The sequence below is a fragment of the Rhinoraja longicauda genome, chromosome 16 (genome assembly GCF_053455715.1).
Source record: "Rhinoraja longicauda isolate Sanriku21f chromosome 16, sRhiLon1.1, whole genome shotgun sequence".
Classification (NCBI taxonomy): domain Eukaryota; kingdom Metazoa; phylum Chordata; class Chondrichthyes; order Rajiformes; family Arhynchobatidae; genus Rhinoraja; species Rhinoraja longicauda.
The window spans coordinates 22668376-22686523 of NC_135968.1; the positions used below are offsets into that span (position 1 = coordinate 22668376).

At 45.7% G+C, this 18148-nt stretch overlaps 1 protein-coding gene across 1 annotated transcript in view; it reads left to right on the forward strand.

The window, feature by feature from the left end:
• The first annotated feature begins 11618 nt into the window (after positions 1-11618).
• The window catches only part of smc3 (structural maintenance of chromosomes 3), a 57052-nt gene continuing 50522 nt past the window's right edge, over positions 11619-18148 (forward strand). The window contains exons 1-2 of the mRNA XM_078413411.1: positions 11619-11830; positions 17251-17326. Of these exons, the coding sequence (XP_078269537.1) occupies positions 11816-11830; positions 17251-17326 (91 nt within the window). The 5' untranslated portion in view covers positions 11619-11815. The remainder of the gene's footprint in view (positions 11831-17250; positions 17327-18148) is intronic.

Consider the following 18148-nt stretch of genomic DNA (forward strand, 5'->3'; position numbering starts at 1 on the left):
AGGTGGCCGCCTGGTCCCGCTCCTGCATTCCGTGCCAAACCTCCAAGGTACACCGGCACACTCGGCCCCCCGTCCAGCAGTTCACGGTCCCCGCAGTCCGATTCCTCCACATCCATGTGGATCTCGTCGGCCCGTTATTCCACTCCAGGGGCTACACCCACCTCCTCACGGTAGTCGAGCGGTTCACCCGGTGGCCAGAGGCGCTCCCGTTGTCCGACATCTCAGCAGCCTCCTGCGCGCGGGCTCTGGCACTAAACTGGATTGCCCGTTTCGGCGTCCCGGACGTCATCACTACCGACCGGGGCGCCCAATTCACCTCGTCCCTGTGGGTGGCTCTGACTCAGCTGTGCAGGTCCCGATTACAGAAACCACCGCCTATCACCCCCAGGCCAACGGGATGGTGGAACGGTTCCACAGGCAGCTTAAAGCATCCCTCACTGCCCGCCTGTCCGGCCCCGACTGGGCCGACCAGCTCCCATGGGTTCTCCTGGGTATCCGCACGGCTCCGAAGCACGATCTCGGAGCTTCCTCGGCAGACCTGGTCTATGGCTCGCCCCTGCGGGTACCAGGCGACGTTCTCCCTCAATGTTCTACCCCCCCCCTCCCTCCATGCCAGCACTCTTAGCTTCACTCCGAGCGCGGGTGGGGTCCCTGGCCCCGGTCCCTGCTTCTCGTCACGGGGATCCCCCTTCACATGTCCCGCCGGCCTTGGGCGACTGCGAGTTTGTGTTCCAGCGCATCGATGCCCACCGTCCCCCGTTCCGGCCGGTTTACCAGGGTCCGTTCAGGGTAGTAAAGAAAGGCACAGTCACCTTCACGTTAGAAGTGGGCACACGACAAGAGGTCGTCTCGGTGTCCCGCCTCAAGCCTGCCTATTTGGATCCAGACCAGCCCGTCACAGCGGCTCAACCTCCTCGCCGGGGCCGACCTCCGGCCGCGGCTCCCGTACAGCAGTTTTCCCTCTCGCTGCCCCCGTTCGGGACTCCTCTTCCCCCAGTCGCCTTGCCACTGCCGCCTCCGGCTCCGTCAGTTCCCCCTCCTCCCGCGGTGCTGGCTTCCCCGTCCCCACCCCCGGTGGGGCCTCCCTCTCCTCTCCGCACCTGCTCTGGTCGGGTGGTCCGGGCACCTGCCCGGTACCGCACCGAGGGTTCTGGGGGGGTGGTCATGTAGGGGCACAGGGATTGGTCCAGACCATCGAACCCTCTGATTGGTAGAAGAGGTGAGGTGGTGCGCAGGTAAAGGTACAGAGCAGTCTGGTTTAGAACTCCGAGAGAGACAGTAAGATTTATGGTTGTCTGTCGTTTGGTGCGTTGGTTGTCACGGTTGTTAATCTTACAATAAACGTCTACCTCAACGCACTTCGCCTACGACTCGCCATATGCACATCTTTGGAGTGTGGGAGGAAACCGGAGCACCCGGGAAAAAAATAACGTGGTCACAGGGGAGAATGTACAAACTCCGCACAGACAGCACCCGCAGTCAGGATCGAATCCAGGTCTCTGGTGCTGTGAGTCAGTAGCTCTACTGCTGTGCCACTGTGCCACTGTGCCACTGTGCCACTGTGCTACTGTGCCACCCGAATGTTTTATGCAACATCTATGCTAACTCCATTGAAGAGATTCTTCTTTCATGTGTCATCTAATTTGTTAAATTTAATTTTTGCATCATCTTGGCAAATATATAGAAACATAGAAAATAGGTGCAGGAGGAAGTCATTTGGCCCTTCACTGATCTTACTTGGAGGGTGGGAGATAAATGCAGATTGTTGTTGTTGAATTAGCAGTAACTACACTGCCAGCTCCTGATTGTTAGGTTCATTTACAGACAGTCTTTACAAGTGTAGCCTTCAGAAAATACTCCAAAGTACCTCTTAATCAGTTACATTCACACTTGCAAATGATTGAACTAGGACAGAGGAAATTTGAGTTGTTGAAACCCTTTATAATATCCGAGTGATCTCAAATTTGAAGTCATCACTCATTGCAAATTTCTTTGCCATGTTGCAAAATACGTACAATTTGATATAACCAAATAATGAAATAATTTCATTGATATGTCTTGCTTGGGTCTCTCTGTTCCCCAGCAATTATGAAGATCTTAGACACAAAATGCTGGAGTAATTCAGTGGGACAGACGGCATCTCTAGATAGAAGGAATGGATGACTTTTCGGGTCGAGATCCTCCTTCAGACTGTCTGAAGAAGGGTCTCGACACGAAACGTCACCCATTTCTTCTATCCAGAGATGCTGTCTGTCCCGCTGAATTACTCCAGCATTTTGTGTCTTTCTTCGGTGTAAACCAGCACCTGCAGTTACTTCCTATGCATTATGAAGAACTTCATGGAAGGGGCTGTGAGCGGAAAATGTGAATGTGAATGACACCAAAAGGTCTCAGTGAACAGAGTTCCCTGAGGAAAAGAATACTTTTTGAAGAGTTTACAGAGACATAATAATTAAACAGATGTATTGTGTGTGACATTTAAAATGCAGAAATATAGTAAAGAATTTAACGCTGAAAATAGCAAATTTGATTATACTGTAAAGGGCATTTAATTTAAAAAGGGAAAAAGGCCTAAGTGTGAGAGTTTCAAGAATGCTGAAGTCGGTAAATTAAATGTCAATGGTTGTTAAAGCAAAACAGGACTTTGTTTATAGGAGAAGATCTACAAAATAATGATGTGGAATGTGGAACATAGAACACAGAACATAGAACAATGCAGCACAGGAACAGTTCCTTTCGCCCACAAAGTCTGTGCCGAACATGGTGCCAAGATCATCACATATCTGCCTGCCTATATTCCTCCATTCCCTGCATATCGGTATGCCTATCTAAAACTATTTTAAATACAATATCAAACTTGCGTGAAACATGAGTTTTAACTGACCGTCCAAATCTGGTCAATGTATTTATCAAAGGAAATGACAAGGGTTTGATGGAAAGAAATAATGGGTAAATTTTTGAGCTTATTGGCTAATCCAACACATCTCTCTCTCTCTCTCTCTCTCTCTTTCTCTCTTCCTTCTCTTTCTCTCTCTCTTTCTCTCTCTCTCTTTCTCTCTCTCTCTTTCTTTCTCTTTCTCTTCTCTCTCTCTCTCTCTCTCTCTCTCTCTCTCTCTCTCTCTCTCTCTCTCCTCTCTCTCTCTCTCTCTCTCTCTCTCTCTCTCTCTCTCTCTCTCTCTCTCTCTCTCTCTCCCCCTCTCTCTCTCTCTCTCTCTCTCTCTCTCTCTCTCTCTCTCTCTCTCTCTCTCTCTCTCTCTCTCTCTCTTCATCTCTCTCTCTTCATCTCTCTCTTTTCATCTCTCCCTCTTCATCTCTCTCCCTCTTCATCTCTCTCTCTCTCTCGCTCTCTCTCTCTCTCTCTCTCTCTCTCTCTCTCTCTCTCTCTCCCCCTCTCTCTCTCCTCTCTCTCCCTCTTTCTCTCTTCATCTCTCTCCATCTCTCTCTCTCTCTTTCTCTCTTCATCTCTCTCTCTCTCTCTCTCTCTCTCTCTCTCTCTCTCTCTCTCTCTCTCTCTCTCTCTCTCTCTCTCTCTCTCTCTCTCTCTCTCTCTCTCTCTCTCTCTCTTCATCTCTCTCTCTCTCTCCCTGTTTCTCTTAATCTCTCTCTCTCTCTCTCTCTCTCTCTCTCTGGTTCTCGTCATCTCTCTCTCTTTGTCAACAGTACGCAGAACAATATTTTCACGAACACCCAACTTTCTCTCTTTCTCTCTTTCTATTTCCCCATCTCCACAGTTACCTTGGCATTGTCAGATTGCCTCTTTGGCATCATTATTGATGTGTTAGCCCCCCACCTGCACCCAAACACTCCATATCATCGCCAGACACCCCCTCAGCCCACATCAGCCCAGACATGAATGGAAACCTGGAATCGGAGCTATTGTAGTAAGGTGGTGATGCCACTAGACTACAGACACCAGAGACATAAATCATGGCATGCAACAATTCAACATAAATTAAATTAAAAACCTGCCACTCAAACTGATACTTCCGCAAAGCTCTTTAATAAACATGGTGGATGCGATTTCCTCCCCATGGTGTTATTCTGACTCTATTTGATCAAATTATACTTTACAAATGTCTGCTATTTCCTCCTTGATAATTAATAACAATTTTGAATGACAGACATTCAACTAATCGGCCTGCAGACCTTTCTGTCCTCGATCTCCTCCATTGTCAGAGTGAGGCTAAACGCCAATGGCAGGAACAGCATCTCATATTTTGCTTGGGCAGCTGACAGACCAATGGTATGAATATTGATTTCTCTCACTTCAGGTAGACCCAGCATTGCCACTCTATCCCTCCCCCACCCAAGTCACACTAGCTTCTCGTTTTAACCCTACAAACAGCTAACAATGGCCGGTTTCCTTTATCATCGTTATCTTTTTGCATATCTTTCATTCATTGTTCTTTATATCTCTACATCATCGTCTATATCTCTCGTTTCCCTTATCCCTACCAGTCTGAAGAAGGGTCCCAACCTGAAACGTCACCCATTCCTTCTCTTCAGAGATGCTGCCTGTCCTGTCCTGCTGAATTACTCCAGCATTTTGTGTCCAGTCTTCTCTTTGACTGGATAGCATGCCAACAAAAGCTTTTCACTGTATCTCGGTACACGTAACAATAGTAAACTAAATGAAACTAATCGAAACTGAACTCATCGAGCAAGGTAGTCAGCGCAAGGGAAAAATAGTCGCGGGGATTTACTGTGGACTTTCCAGTTATATCACGGGTATGTGAATAAATAAATAGGCAGATGAATGGAACAAGTTCTTCTTCCTTCTCAGTAAACATCATGACTCTTTCAATTCCATATAAATGAATAGCAAAAGCATCCCATTCAACATGCAAGATGCTCAAGAACAGTAAACTGTTCAATAAATATGTTATTCAAGATATACTAAGAGAGATGATGAGAACAGTCGATTAGAGGTTGGAAATGATTGAGGACAACTGGCCTGCTAAGTTCAAAAGCATTTAACAAGATCATCACTCACATAATTTCATTTCTGTGATCTGATTATCATCAAAAGGAAGCAGATTGGTACAACATACATTCAATTAAAGTTGTCCCTGTCAAGAATGGATTCTTTAGTCTGTTGTTTCTCGTAGGTCACAAAAGGATGGACTTTTAAACATGTTTATCATCTTCTCAACTTTGTTACATTAAGTGGAAGTTACCAGGGAAGTTAGTATGGGATAACATAAGATAAATAATGGTGGGCATGATTTACAGCAGAAATCAATCTGCATCATTGCACCGAATGGTTTTTTTTTTTTCCCTAAACAGGACTACACATTTAATTAATCAGATAATTAACTGGAAAGTGGATGTGATATAGTGAAATGCGATATATTCCATGAGAAAAAAATAGCATTCTCAAAATAATTTATTGAATTGTTGGAATTGGTCAAGGATTAGTAAGGAACATTGGGTAGGAATGACATGGGATACTAAAAAACTATCACATTGCAAGTGACTAACTATGGCAAACCATAGTTATTGAGATCATAGACACTGGGAGTACATTGGTTAATTTATGAGGGCTGGATGCATCATCTCACCACGTGTTTCTTTGAACACAGAACGATATAATCTCTTCCCCAGCCAACAATGGGCCATTATGGGCTCCACCCTTCCTTGGTCATCTGTTGCCGGCCCTGCTTCCTTCTGACCTTTTCCTACCCCCAGTTCCCTCCCCTCTGCTTTCAGTCTGAAGAAAGGTCCCGACCCATCCTTTTTTCACCAGAGATGCTGCCTAACCCGCTGAGTTACTCCAGCACTTTATGTCTATCTACGACATAGAGTCATCTATGTATTTTAACTCTGTTCCACTGCCTCAGGCAAACCTTTTACTCTGCCACTGTGGCTATGCCTTCAAGGGACTGAACCCCACAAATCCCCAGAACCTCGATGCCTCACCTTCCACAATCCTCCTGAAAATACATTGTTTTGACCAACTCTCTAAAGAAGTGATTAACTGCATGGGTTTAGGCAGGGCAAGTGGGTGATGGGGGAATTGGGTGGGAGAGGTAAATAACCCGTGGAATGTCCATCCTATAATTATCTGAAAGAAAGATGAAAGGTTAGTGTTGCAGACTTTTGATTTGTACCATTTTTGCGTGTGCATGTCCCTCTGAAAACAAGCAAAGTTAAATTCCTAACCATGCTCCTGATTAAATTACTTGAACTTAGAGTAACCAGCTGCTGAATAGTTGGGGTTTTTGTACACATGAACTCTAAATTTAAAGTTACGAAAAGAACTTCGAAAAGTCTTATCAATTTCCTATGCGGAATAGAAATGTGATCGTGGGAATTAATTTATAAATTTCCTTTCCATGTTGTTTATTAATACAATTTGTCCTACAGGCAGTCCTTCATTAGATTCTATTCATGTCTTCCTCTGTGTTTGTTGTCTCACTGTGGATAATTTTCCTTTGAACTTCACTCTATTGTCTTTTTTTCAGATCAAAACCCACCACTTTATGCGATCACTTTGCTATCTGCATTCGCATTGTCCTGTAAATGGACACAGTGCTGCTTCTCACTGGATCACCTCAACTCTTTCATGTGGAGAACCAAGAACCAGGGCAGTGTTACTTCAGAATAAAGCGCTACCCCAATGGGGAGGATTTTATTTTTCAGAGGTAATAAATCTTTGGAATTCTCTATTGCCGAGAGCTTTGGTTGATGAGCCATTGATTATGTTCAAGGGTGAGGGATTTCAGATGTAAGTGTTCTGGGGAACTGACAGATTTAGACTTTAGTTTAGTTTAGTCAAGTCAAGTTTATCAAGTCAAGTCAAGTTTATGTGTCACATACACATACACGATGTGCAGTTAAAATGAAAGTGGCAATGCCTGCAGATTGTGCAATTTCTTTTTACAATTACAGCATATAAATTAAAATTAATACAGAAAAGAAAATTTAGCCCCTGGAGTTATAGTGGTTAACAGTCCTGATGGCCTGTGGGAAGAAACTCCATCTCATCCTCTCCGTTTTCACAGCATGACAGCGGAGGCGTTTGCCTGACCGTAGCTGCTGGAACAGTCCATTGCTGGAGTGGTAGGGGTCCCTCATAATCTTGCTTGCTCTTGATCTGCACCTCCTGATGTATAGTTCCTGCAGGGGGGCGAGTGCAGTTCCCATGGTGCGTTCTGCCGAACGCACTACTCTCTGCAGGGCCTTCCTGTCCTGGGCAGAGCTGTTCCCAAATGTTGTTGCTGTTCCCAAATGACTGTGATGTTGCCAGACAGGATGCTCTCTACAGCCCCAGAGTAGAAGCATTGAAGGATCCTCAGAGACACTCTGAATTTCCTCAGCTGTCTAAGGTGGTAAAGGCGCTGCCTTGCCTTACCCACCAGTGCGGCAATGTGTGTTGTCCATGTCAGATCCTCTTTGATATGGACCCCCAGGTATTTAAAGCTGCTCACCCTATCCACAGTAGACCCATTTATTTCCAGTGGCGTGTACGTCCTTGGATGTTGAGCCCTCCTAAAGTCCACAATCAGCTCCTTAGTTTTTTTGACATTCAAGAGGAGGCTATTGTCCCGACACCAGAGTGCCAGATCAGCCACCTCCTCCTGGTAGGCCTTCTCATCGTTGTCGGAGATCCGGCCCACCACCACAGTGTCATCAGCAAACTTGATGATGGAGTTTGAGCTGAACCTGGCCACACAGCCATGTGTGTACAGGGAGTACAGTAGGGGGCTAAGGTCACAACCCTGGGGGGATCCTGTGTTCAGGGTGAGGGGGTAGATGTGTGTTCCCCCATCCTGACCACTTGGGGCCTGGCGGTGAGAAAGTCCAGGACCCAGGCACACAGAGGAGTGTTAAGCCCCAGTTCCAGCAGCTTCTCAGCAAGTCTGGTGGGGACTATGGTATTGAAAGCTGAACTAAAGTCAATGAACAGCATCCTCACATAGCCCCCCTTCTGGTTGTCCAGATGAGAGAGAGCGGTGTGCAGAACCTGGGAGACCGCATCATCCGTGGATCTGTTTGGACGGTATGCGAACTATAGTGGGTCCACGTTGCGAGGAAGGAGGGCACAGATGTGGTTCTTGATTAGTCTCTCGAAGCTTAGTTTATTTGTCATTCCACCCCTTACAGATCATGCAACGAATGGGACGAAACAGAGTGCCTCCAGGGGCCATAGTGCAACACTATCCTACACACTAGGGTCAATTTACTATTTTTTTAGCCTGGCCAATCAACCTACAAACAATACGTCTTTGTAGCAACTGTAGTTTCTTGTGGCTCCATTTTACTGCTCCGCTGTGAAATCTCTTAAGTATGTCAACTTTGAAGATGTTCTCCACCTCTCTCCGACGGGAGTTCTGTGAGACCCTCTCTCCCTGCTCCTCTGTGATACCTGATGCTCTCCCACTCACTTGCCAGGCTTTGCCCTATCCATGCCTCTCTTTTCCAGCTTTCTCTCCCCCCCTTCTCCATCAGTCTGAAGAAGGGTCCTGACCCAAAATGTCACTAATTTCCACCATACAACAGCAACTTTACAAGAATTATTTCCAAAACGTGTCTTATGTCAGCCAACCCAACAAGAGATGGGGCGATGAAAGAATAGCCATCGCCTTGATATTCATATATGATAACCATGTGAGAGTTAGTGTGAAGGAGATCTTTGAAAGTATTTAGAGCCTCAATGCCCTGCATAGATGCCAGAAAGAGCACAGTGCCTCACAAACTCCTACTCACCAGCCCCATTTCTGAAGAAGAGTCTGGTGTTACCCCGTCAACCTTAAACTGCTTTGTCTTGATGAGGGAAAGTGGAATATTCCATCACCCTCTTGACTTTTTTGTGTAGTTTATGTGGTGGAGAGACTTTGAGGAATCGGAAGGTGAGTCACTTGCCGCATAATACACAGCATCTGATATCTTGCAGCTATCGCACTTAAGTAGCTAACCCTGTTAAATGTTAACAGTGACTACACTTCAAAGGTATTGCATTAGCTTTAATTGCTTAGGAATGTCCTGAGGATGTGAAGTAATTTCTTTCAACATGTTGATTGTCCTATAATTATGATAATGGCTATCTCAGTTCAGCATTGGCTAAGGCCAGTATGTGAATAAACTAAAGTCGCTGTAGTTTTCTAAAGCTGGACTCAAAAGCACTGCAGTCCCTGAACGGCATGAGTAATTTGGATGCATAATTCAAAACATTGATGTACTTTTGCATTATGAATATTTTTTCCATCATTAATAAACACTAGACATAAATTCCTGGAATCTTGATGGATGAATTGGTCTTTCAAATTCTGATTAACCTGTTATTGTAAAATGAATCATGCCCCAGCAACAAAGAGTATGAAAGGCAATTTGCCCCGCATAGTATTTTCCAGATTTAAATGTGACCGCAATATTATAAAAATCATGAGTTCATAAATAGTGCAGCACACAGCTGTGGTTTTTACGTCTCAGGTAGTCCAATGGATCATGGTATTTTTTTGTCACATGTACCGAGGTACAGTGATTTTCTTTTGCATACAATTCAGTAAAAGTAGTTAAAAAAATAAGCACATCTTAGATTCAGCAAACGTGTATAGGAATAGTACAGTGAGACATTGTACAAGAGTCGCCATGTTTGGCACCATTTTCAAATCCCAGTTATTGTGCAGAGTTCTTAACCTGGCCATAAGGCTCATCGTCTCGTGGAGTTGCAGGGTCGGCCTGACCAAACATTGCTGTTCGTGTCCTCCATTGTTGATCTACTGTACCATGCAGCTGCAGGTCTTGTCCGGTCAGTGCGCGGAGCCTCATGGAGCGGCACCCGATCCAGCCAAACCTCAGGCTGCTGCAGGGTCTCCAGTGGCCCACTCCACTGTCGAGGTGCACTGCACTGCACAGCAAAATACCGACCAGCAAATATGGCTGCTGAAAGTTGAAGGTGGAAGGTAAACTTCGAAAAGGAACTCATAATGTTTTAACAATTATTTTTCCACCTCTGCAAGTGGGCTGGATTGCCGGATGGTTGACAATCTGGTTGCAGGTTTGTTCGGTTGGAGTTGCAGTTGGGGAATGTGGCAAGGGAAAAACTGCAGTAGGCAGATCTTGCTTCTTTTGCCCTCTCCCATCAGGCAAGAGGTACAAAAGTGTAAAAACACATCCCTCCAGATTCAGGGAGAGTTTCTTCCCAGCTGTTAACAGGAAAATTGTCCTTGGTTACTTTCCCGAGTCAGCACAGAGTGTAGATGGAATCGATGGGGGAAGGCTGGTTTGTGTAATGGATTGGGCTACATCCATAATTTCTTATGGTCTTGGGCAGACCAGTTGCAAAACCAGGCCGTGATGCATCCCTACAGGATGGTTTCAACATTGCATCTGTGGAAGTCGGTAAGGGTCATTGCCACTTGTAATAAGGTTGACGGGGTAACACCAGACTCTTCTTCAGAAATGGGGCTGGTGAGTAGGAGTTTGTGAGGCACTGTGCTCTTTCTGGCATCTATGCAGGGCATTGAGGCTCTAAATACTTTCAAAGATCTCCTTCACACTAACTCTCACATGGTTATCATATATGAATATCAAGGCGATGGCTATTCTTTCATCGCCCCATCTCTTGTTGGGTTGGCTGACATAAGACACGTTTTGGAAATAATTCTTGTAAAGTTGCTGTTGTATGGTGGAAATTAGTGCCTACAAAATAAATTTGATTGCACAAATGCAACATAAGAATTTCAGTACAACACATCAATACAATACTGCAGATATGGGAATTGTGGAATAGAAGTTGAAAGCGTTACTCAAACAGCAATGACAAAGTTTGTGGTTTGGAGCAATGATAGGATCATTATGATGCACAACAATCGCTGGACTAGGTTTGTGCTAATTGCACCCAGTCATTAATTGGGCAAAACAAAAAGAGCTGGAGCAACTTAGCAAGTCAGGCAGCATCTGTGGAGGGAATAGAGGCAACGTTTCGGGTTGGGACCCTTCTTCAGACTGACAGATCAAGATCAGTCTGAAGAAGGGTCCCGACCTGAAACGTCGCCTGTCCATTCCCTCCACAGATGCTGCCTGACTTGCTGAATTTCTCCTGCATTTTGTGTTTTGCTCAAGATTCCAGCATCTGCAGTTCCTTGAATCTTCATGCTTAACTCATTAATGCGTCACTGAGTTTATACATTGAAAGCCTACAACAATATCCAAAAATATTCTCAAAAACAGTGAAAAAAAATGGATGGTGGTAAGACTTCCAGCAAAGTCTTGAATATCACTGTGCCTTAATTATACACGTGACAATAAAAGACCTTTGAAACCTTTATGAACCCAAAAAAAAGCCGGCGGGCAAATAATCCGATGACGTTTACAAAACAAATGCGCCTTTAATGGATTGCGCAGGCGCAGTCGTCGAAACCCTATTTGGCGCCGAATCTTTGACCTCACTTGACCAAACCAATGACAAACGGGGGGGACTGGATATATAACGGAAGGAAAGGAGGTCTTTTTTTTTCTTAAATCAAATGATCGCTTTAAAATTAAATGTTAATCTTTAAATCCAATAAGGAATCTTGGTGAATTGGTGCTCGTGTTCCAGTTCTAACCTCGGCATCGCGCTGCCAGTGTTCTGCTTCCCCCCCCTCCCCCGCAGTCCCGGGGCCCGGGGCCGCCGCCGCCGCCGCCATCTTCTTCTTCTCGCTCGCGCAGAGTTTCTGGGTTTTGAATTTTGTTTTCAATCCCTCTCGACGCTGATTGTTCATCAACGAGCAGCTTTGCTGGCGGTGAAAGAGCAGCCGCCGCCGCCTCCTCTGGCCAAGCCCGTTGTCAACTGGTGGCGGTGTCGCGGCCGAGGGGTCCGCCCGCAGAAATGTACATTAAACAGGTGCGAGGCCTGGCTGGGCGCTGGGGGGAGGCCTGAGTGTGTGGAGGGGAGGGTGGTAGAGGGAAGGTAGGAGAGAGTGGTGGTAGAGGGAAGGAAGGTAGGAGAGAGTGGTGGAGGGGAGGAGGGAGAGAGTGGTGGTAGAGGGAGGGGAGGAAGGTAGGAGAGAGTGGTGGAGGGAGAGTCTTGTCTTGTTGATACTGCACCAACCGCCGCTGTTGGGCTATAAACATGCAACAATAAACGTATACAAAATAAAAAACATAAACGTAAAAAATAAAAACATATAAACGAGGGATGGAGTGAAGGAGAGAGTGGTGGAGGGATGGAGGGAGGGAGTGATGGAGGGAGGGAGAGAGTGGTGGAGGGAGGGAAGGAGGGAGGGAAGGAGGGAGGGAAGGAGGGAGGGAAGGAGGGAGGGAAGGAAGGAGGGAAGGAAGGAGGGAGGGAAGGAGGGAGGGAAGGAGGGAGAGAGTGGTGGAGGGAGTGGTGGAGGGAAGGAGAGAGTGGTGGAGGGAGGGAGTGGGAGCTGAGCGATGGGGGTGTGGGGAGAGGGTGAAGTAGGATGGAGAGGGAGGTGATGGTGGGTAGGCCGGGGTGCTGCTGCCTCAATAGACAATAGGTGCAGGAGGAGGCCATTCGGCCCTTCGAGCCAGCACCACCATTCAATGTGATCATGGCTGATTATTCTCAATCAGTGCCCCGTTCCTGCCTTCTCCCCATATCCCCTGACTCCGCTATCCTTAAGAGCTCTATCTAGCTCTCTCTTAAATGCATTCAGAGAACTGGCCTCCACTGCCTTCTGAGGCAGAGAATTCCACAGATTCACAACTCCCTGACTGAAAAAGTTTTTCCTCATCTCCGTTCTAAATGGCCCACCCCTTATTCTCAAACTTTGGCCCCTGGTGCTGGACTCCCCCATCATTGGGAACATGTTTCCTGCCTCTAACGTGTCCAACCCCTTAATAATGTTATACGTTTCGATAAGATCCCCTCTCATCCTTCTAAATTCCAGTGTATACAAGCCTAGTCGCTCCAGTCTTTCAACATATGACAGTCCTGCCATTCCGGGAATTAACCTAGTAAACCTACGCTGCACGCCCTCAATAGCAAGAATATCCTTCCTCAAATTTGGAGACCAAAACTGCACACAGTCACTAGGGCCCTGTACAACTGCAGAAGGACCTCTTTGCTCCTATACTCAACTCTTGTTATGAAGGCCAACATTCCATTGGCTTTCTTCACTGCCTGCTGTACCTGCATGCTTCCTTTCAGTGACTGATGCACTCGGACACCCAGATCTCGTTGTACGTCCCCTTTTCCTAACTTGACACCATTCAGATAATAATCTGCCTTCCTATTCTTACCACCAAAGTGGATAACCTCACACTTATCCACATTAAACTGCATCTGCCATGCATCCGCCCACTCACACAACCTGTCCAAGTCACCCTGCAACCTCATAGCATCTTCCTCACAGTTCACACTACCACCCAGCTTTGTATCATCTGCAAATTTGCTAATGGTACTTTTAATCCTTTCATCCAAGTCATTAATGTATATTGTAAATAGCTGCGGTCCCAGCACCGAGCCTTGCGGTACCCCACTAGTCACTGCCTGCCATTCTGAAAGGGACCCATTTATCCCCACTTTTTGCTTTCTGTCTGTCAACCAATTTTCTATCCATGTCAGTACCCTACCCCCAATACCGTGTGCTTTAATTTTGCCCACTAATCTCCAATGTGGGACCTTGTCGAAGGCTTTCTGAAAGTCGAGGTACACCACATCCACCCGCTCTCCCCTGTCAATTTTCCTAGTTACATCCTTAAAGAATTGCGGAAGATTAGTTAAGCATGATTTCCCCATCGTAAATCCATGCTGACCAGGAACAATCCTGTTACTACTATCCAAATGCTCCGCAATTTCGTCTTTTATAATTGACTCCAGCATCTTCCCCACCACTGATGTCAGACTAACTGGTCTATAATTTCCCGTTTTCTCTCTCCCTCCTTTCTTAAAAAGTGGGACAACATTTACTACTCTCCAATCCACAGGAACTGATCCTGAATCTATAGAACATTGGAAAATGATCACCAATGCGTCCACAATTTCTAGCACCACCTCCTTAAGCACCCTGGGATGCAGACCATCAGGCCCTGGGGATTTATCAGCCTTCAGTCCCATCAGTCTACCCAACACCATTTCCTGCCTAATGTGGATTTCCTTCAATTCCTCTGTCACCCTAGGATCTCTTGCCACTAGAACATCTGGGAGATTGTTTGTATCTTCCTTAGTGAAGACAGATCCAAAGTACCGGTTCAACTCGTCTGCATTTTCCTTGTTCCCCATAATAAATTCCCCTGCTTCTGTCTTCAAGGGACCCACGTTTGCCTTGACTATTTTTTTCCTCTTTACATACCTAAAAAAGCTTTTACTATCCTCCTTTATATTATTGGCTAGTTTACCCTTGTACCTCATTCCCAGGCAACATCCCAGTGTCTCTCCTCTGCCCTCTGTCCAGTCTAATGACATCCCTCCAATAGCTGGGTGACCACGATTGCACACAGTATTCCAAATGTTACAGCTGGATCATGATGTACCAACCTTTGTATCCAGTACCCTTCTCAATGAAAGCAAGATGCTAAAGGCCTTCTCCACCATACTGTTCACCTGACTCGCCATCTTTCGGGAACTATGCACCTGTACTCCCAGATATCTCTGTTCTGCATCACTCTTCAAGGTTGTACCATTGACTCTGTAAATCCTGCCCTAATTTGACATGCCAAAGTGCAACACCTCTCACTTGTCAAGCGTTAAATTCTATTTGCCATGTCTTGGCCCAACTGATCTAGATCTTATTGTAAACTTGGATATCCTTTGTCAGTATCACAGGATAGTGTGTTTGTCACTGTTGTCACAGGAATTTTGGTGGAAGGACGGAGGGATGCCTACGGCTGTTTGTGGGTGGGAGGTGGAGGGAAGGAGGGAGGCATAAAGACTGTATTTGCGGATGGGATGGCTGGAGAGTAGGAGATAAGCTTGACCAGTGGTGGAAACGAAAACAATGACCAGTGGTGGAAATGAGGAACAAAAATGGAAAATGCTGAAAAAACTGAGCAGGTCAGGCAGCATCTGAAGAAAAAGAAATGGTCAACATTTTAGGTTTATAACCTTTTGTCAGAATTGGGAAAGTGAGATAAGAAAATAACTGCAGATGCTGGTACAAATCGATTTATTCACAAAATGCTGGAGTAACTCAGCAGGTCAGGCAGCATCTCGGGAGAGAAGGAATGGGTGACGTTTCGGGTCGAGACCCTTCTTCAGACTGGCTACCCAAGTCTGAGTCTGAAGAAGGGTCTCGACCCGAAACGTCACCCATTCCTTCTCTCCCGAGATGCTGCCTGACCTGCTGAGTTACTCCAGCATTTTGGGAAAGTGAGATGCAAGTTACGTTTCAGTCGGAGTGAAGTGAGTGAATGTCTGTGATAGTATAAATTGAAATGGCTTGATGGCAACAGCGGCAAGCACGTTGGCTTGTTAGTCAGTGTAACTTTTGTGTTAATGGTAAGGCAGGTTAGACTTGCATATGTAGCAGGATGAGACAAACTGAGCCAACATAATATTAAAAACAAATTGACAAATGGAAAAACTAAATGGATTAAGTAACATCTGTGGAAAAGACTTAACAGACTTAAGAACAGTTTTTACCCCAGGGCCATACGAGAACTGAACACTACCTTTGCACTAGGCAACACCGTTAAAAAATCTTGTACTTAATATAATTGTATTTAATTGTATTTATGTATTTATTTGTTTTTGCATTTATTGCATATATGTTTGTACGCACCGTCAGGATTGGCTATTTTTTAATTTCGTTGTACTCGTTGCAATGACAATAAATGAATATTATTATTATTATTATTATTATTATCAATGTTTCAGAGAAGGACACTTTTTAAGACTTGAGCGAGAGAAAACTGTTATTCTAAGTAGTAGTAAAAGAGAATTTCTCTAATTGATTGAGCATGCAGCATGGAAACAGATCCTTCGGCCCACTGAGTCCACGCTGACCATCAATCATCATCGCACTAGTTCTGTAATACCCCCTTATGCACTCCCTACACATTAGGGGTAATTTACAAAGCTCAATTTGGGATGTCCAGGATGTGGGAGGAAACTCACGTCAAAGGCAGAACGTGCAAGCGCCACGCAGAGAGCACCCGAGGTTAGGATCTACTAGCCCTTAAGGTGAAGATGTGGCTGGTGGGATTAGATTTAATGACTGGCTGCTTTTGTTGTTGGCCCGATTCTGTACGTCTTTGGAGTGTGGGAGGAAACGAAGGTCTCAGAGAAAACCCAAGCGGTCACGGGAAGAACGTACAAACTCCATACAGACAGCACCCGTGGTCAGGATTGAACCCGGGTCTCTGGCACTGTAAGGCAGCAACTCTACTGCTGCGCCACCATGCCATATGTCCGAGAGGAAGTGAAATGATGGTGGGCAGAAATCGTTCAATGTACCAGAGGGAAGATATTCCTTGAACTTGGGTCGTCTTGGAAGTCAGGAATACAGGAAGTCGCAGGCAGAGATCGGCAGGAAAGTGATAGAGCAGAGGCATTGTGCAGACCATGTAACCTATATAGGCTGCAAAACACCTTGTCATACAATTTTTACTGGAAGCACCTTTCCAAACCTAGTCCCAGTACACCAGGAATTTAAAACCCTGTTTTCTGCATTATTGTCTATTATGCACTTGTATGTGATACCTACAATAATCTGGAGATTATTATCTATTGTGATCTTGATGCTTTATTACTCTGCTGCCTAAAGTTTGAGTATGTCATTGCCCCTTTTACCTATTATTAACACAAAATGATCATGCTCTCGGATTTTCAACATCTGGGGTTGTTTTTCAATTACAACGAAAGGAATGCACATTAATCAATTATTTACCTACTGCCGCAGGTTTCACTTTTTTCTTTATGATCTTGGAGTTCTCTCCCACGGCTGTTTCTATTCCCAAAGTTTTTCACTCTATATCAATATATGTTTTTGAATTGGTGTAATGAAATATAGTTATTATTTACATTGGCTGTACCTACAACTTTGTAGTGCTTCGTAGGAGGACTTTGAAATGGCTTGCTTGGATTTCTAATCCATTCTTGTCTAATTGTTGCCTGACCTGGTATATTCAGTTTAGTTTAAACATGGTGAAGTCGAGGGTATATGCAAAGTTTAACGAGCACCTTATTTTGGATTTGAGTAGATTTTAATTTGTTCTGTTGTAGAATCAGTATTATTTGGGATTTATTTATGAAATTATTCTAATTTAGGCCTTAAAGATTGTGATTTACATTCCATATATGGAATTTCAGTTTTATAATGCTGCAAACTAAAGCTAATTACTCTATTTCTCTTCCAGGTAATTATTCAGGGTTTTCGCAGCTACAGAGATCAAACCATTGTTGATCCCTTTAGCTCCAAGCATAACGTTATAGGTGAGTTCGAAAGCATAGTTTAAAAAAGTAGTTGTCCAGAATATTTTATGGTTCAAGTTCTCTAATCTATATCTATATATATTACTAAAGCTCTGTCCGTGTGTATGTGTGTTTGTGCACACCATAACTTTGCTGCTTCGCACAGCCAAAACGGTACACCATAGCTCCACAATTGCACCACGTTACTCACCATTATCATGGGCATAATGTCTAACAACTCTCATTCAAATTGAAGCTACATTTTTAAAGCTACAGACATTTTAAAGTTTAAAAATTCACTTTCTAACCCATTTCCTGAAACTCCTCAGCGTATGACGTCACAATGCTCCACGTTCGACTTCTTTTGCACCTCACTCGCCAAAACAAGACGGCCGCAGGCAGCGCCGCCGCCCGCCCGGCCTCAGTCGTTCCCTCTCCCTTCTCCCCTCTCCCCTCTCGCCCGGCCCTGCCCCGGCAGAGACTCGCACGTCGGCAGTCAGCATTGAACGCACGGGCACTGGTAAGTGCCTTTCGCAGCCAGCGGCTCCAGGGAGGGGAGTGGGCGTGGCGGCCGACTGGGTGGAGGGGAGGGTAGGGGGAGGGTAGGGGGAGGGTGGGGGGGGAGGAGTGGGGGAGGGGGTCGGGGAGAGTGGGGGAGGGGGGTCAGGGAGAGTGGGGGAGGTGGGGCAGGGAGAGTGGGGGAGGTGGGGGGAGGGGACAGTGGGGGGGCAGTAGAGAGTGGGGGTGGGGAGGAGGGGAGAGTGGGTGGGAGGAGGGGAGAGTGGGTGGGAGGAGGGGAGGGAGGTGAGGGTCAGGGGAGGGGGAATAGGGGTTGGAAGGGGG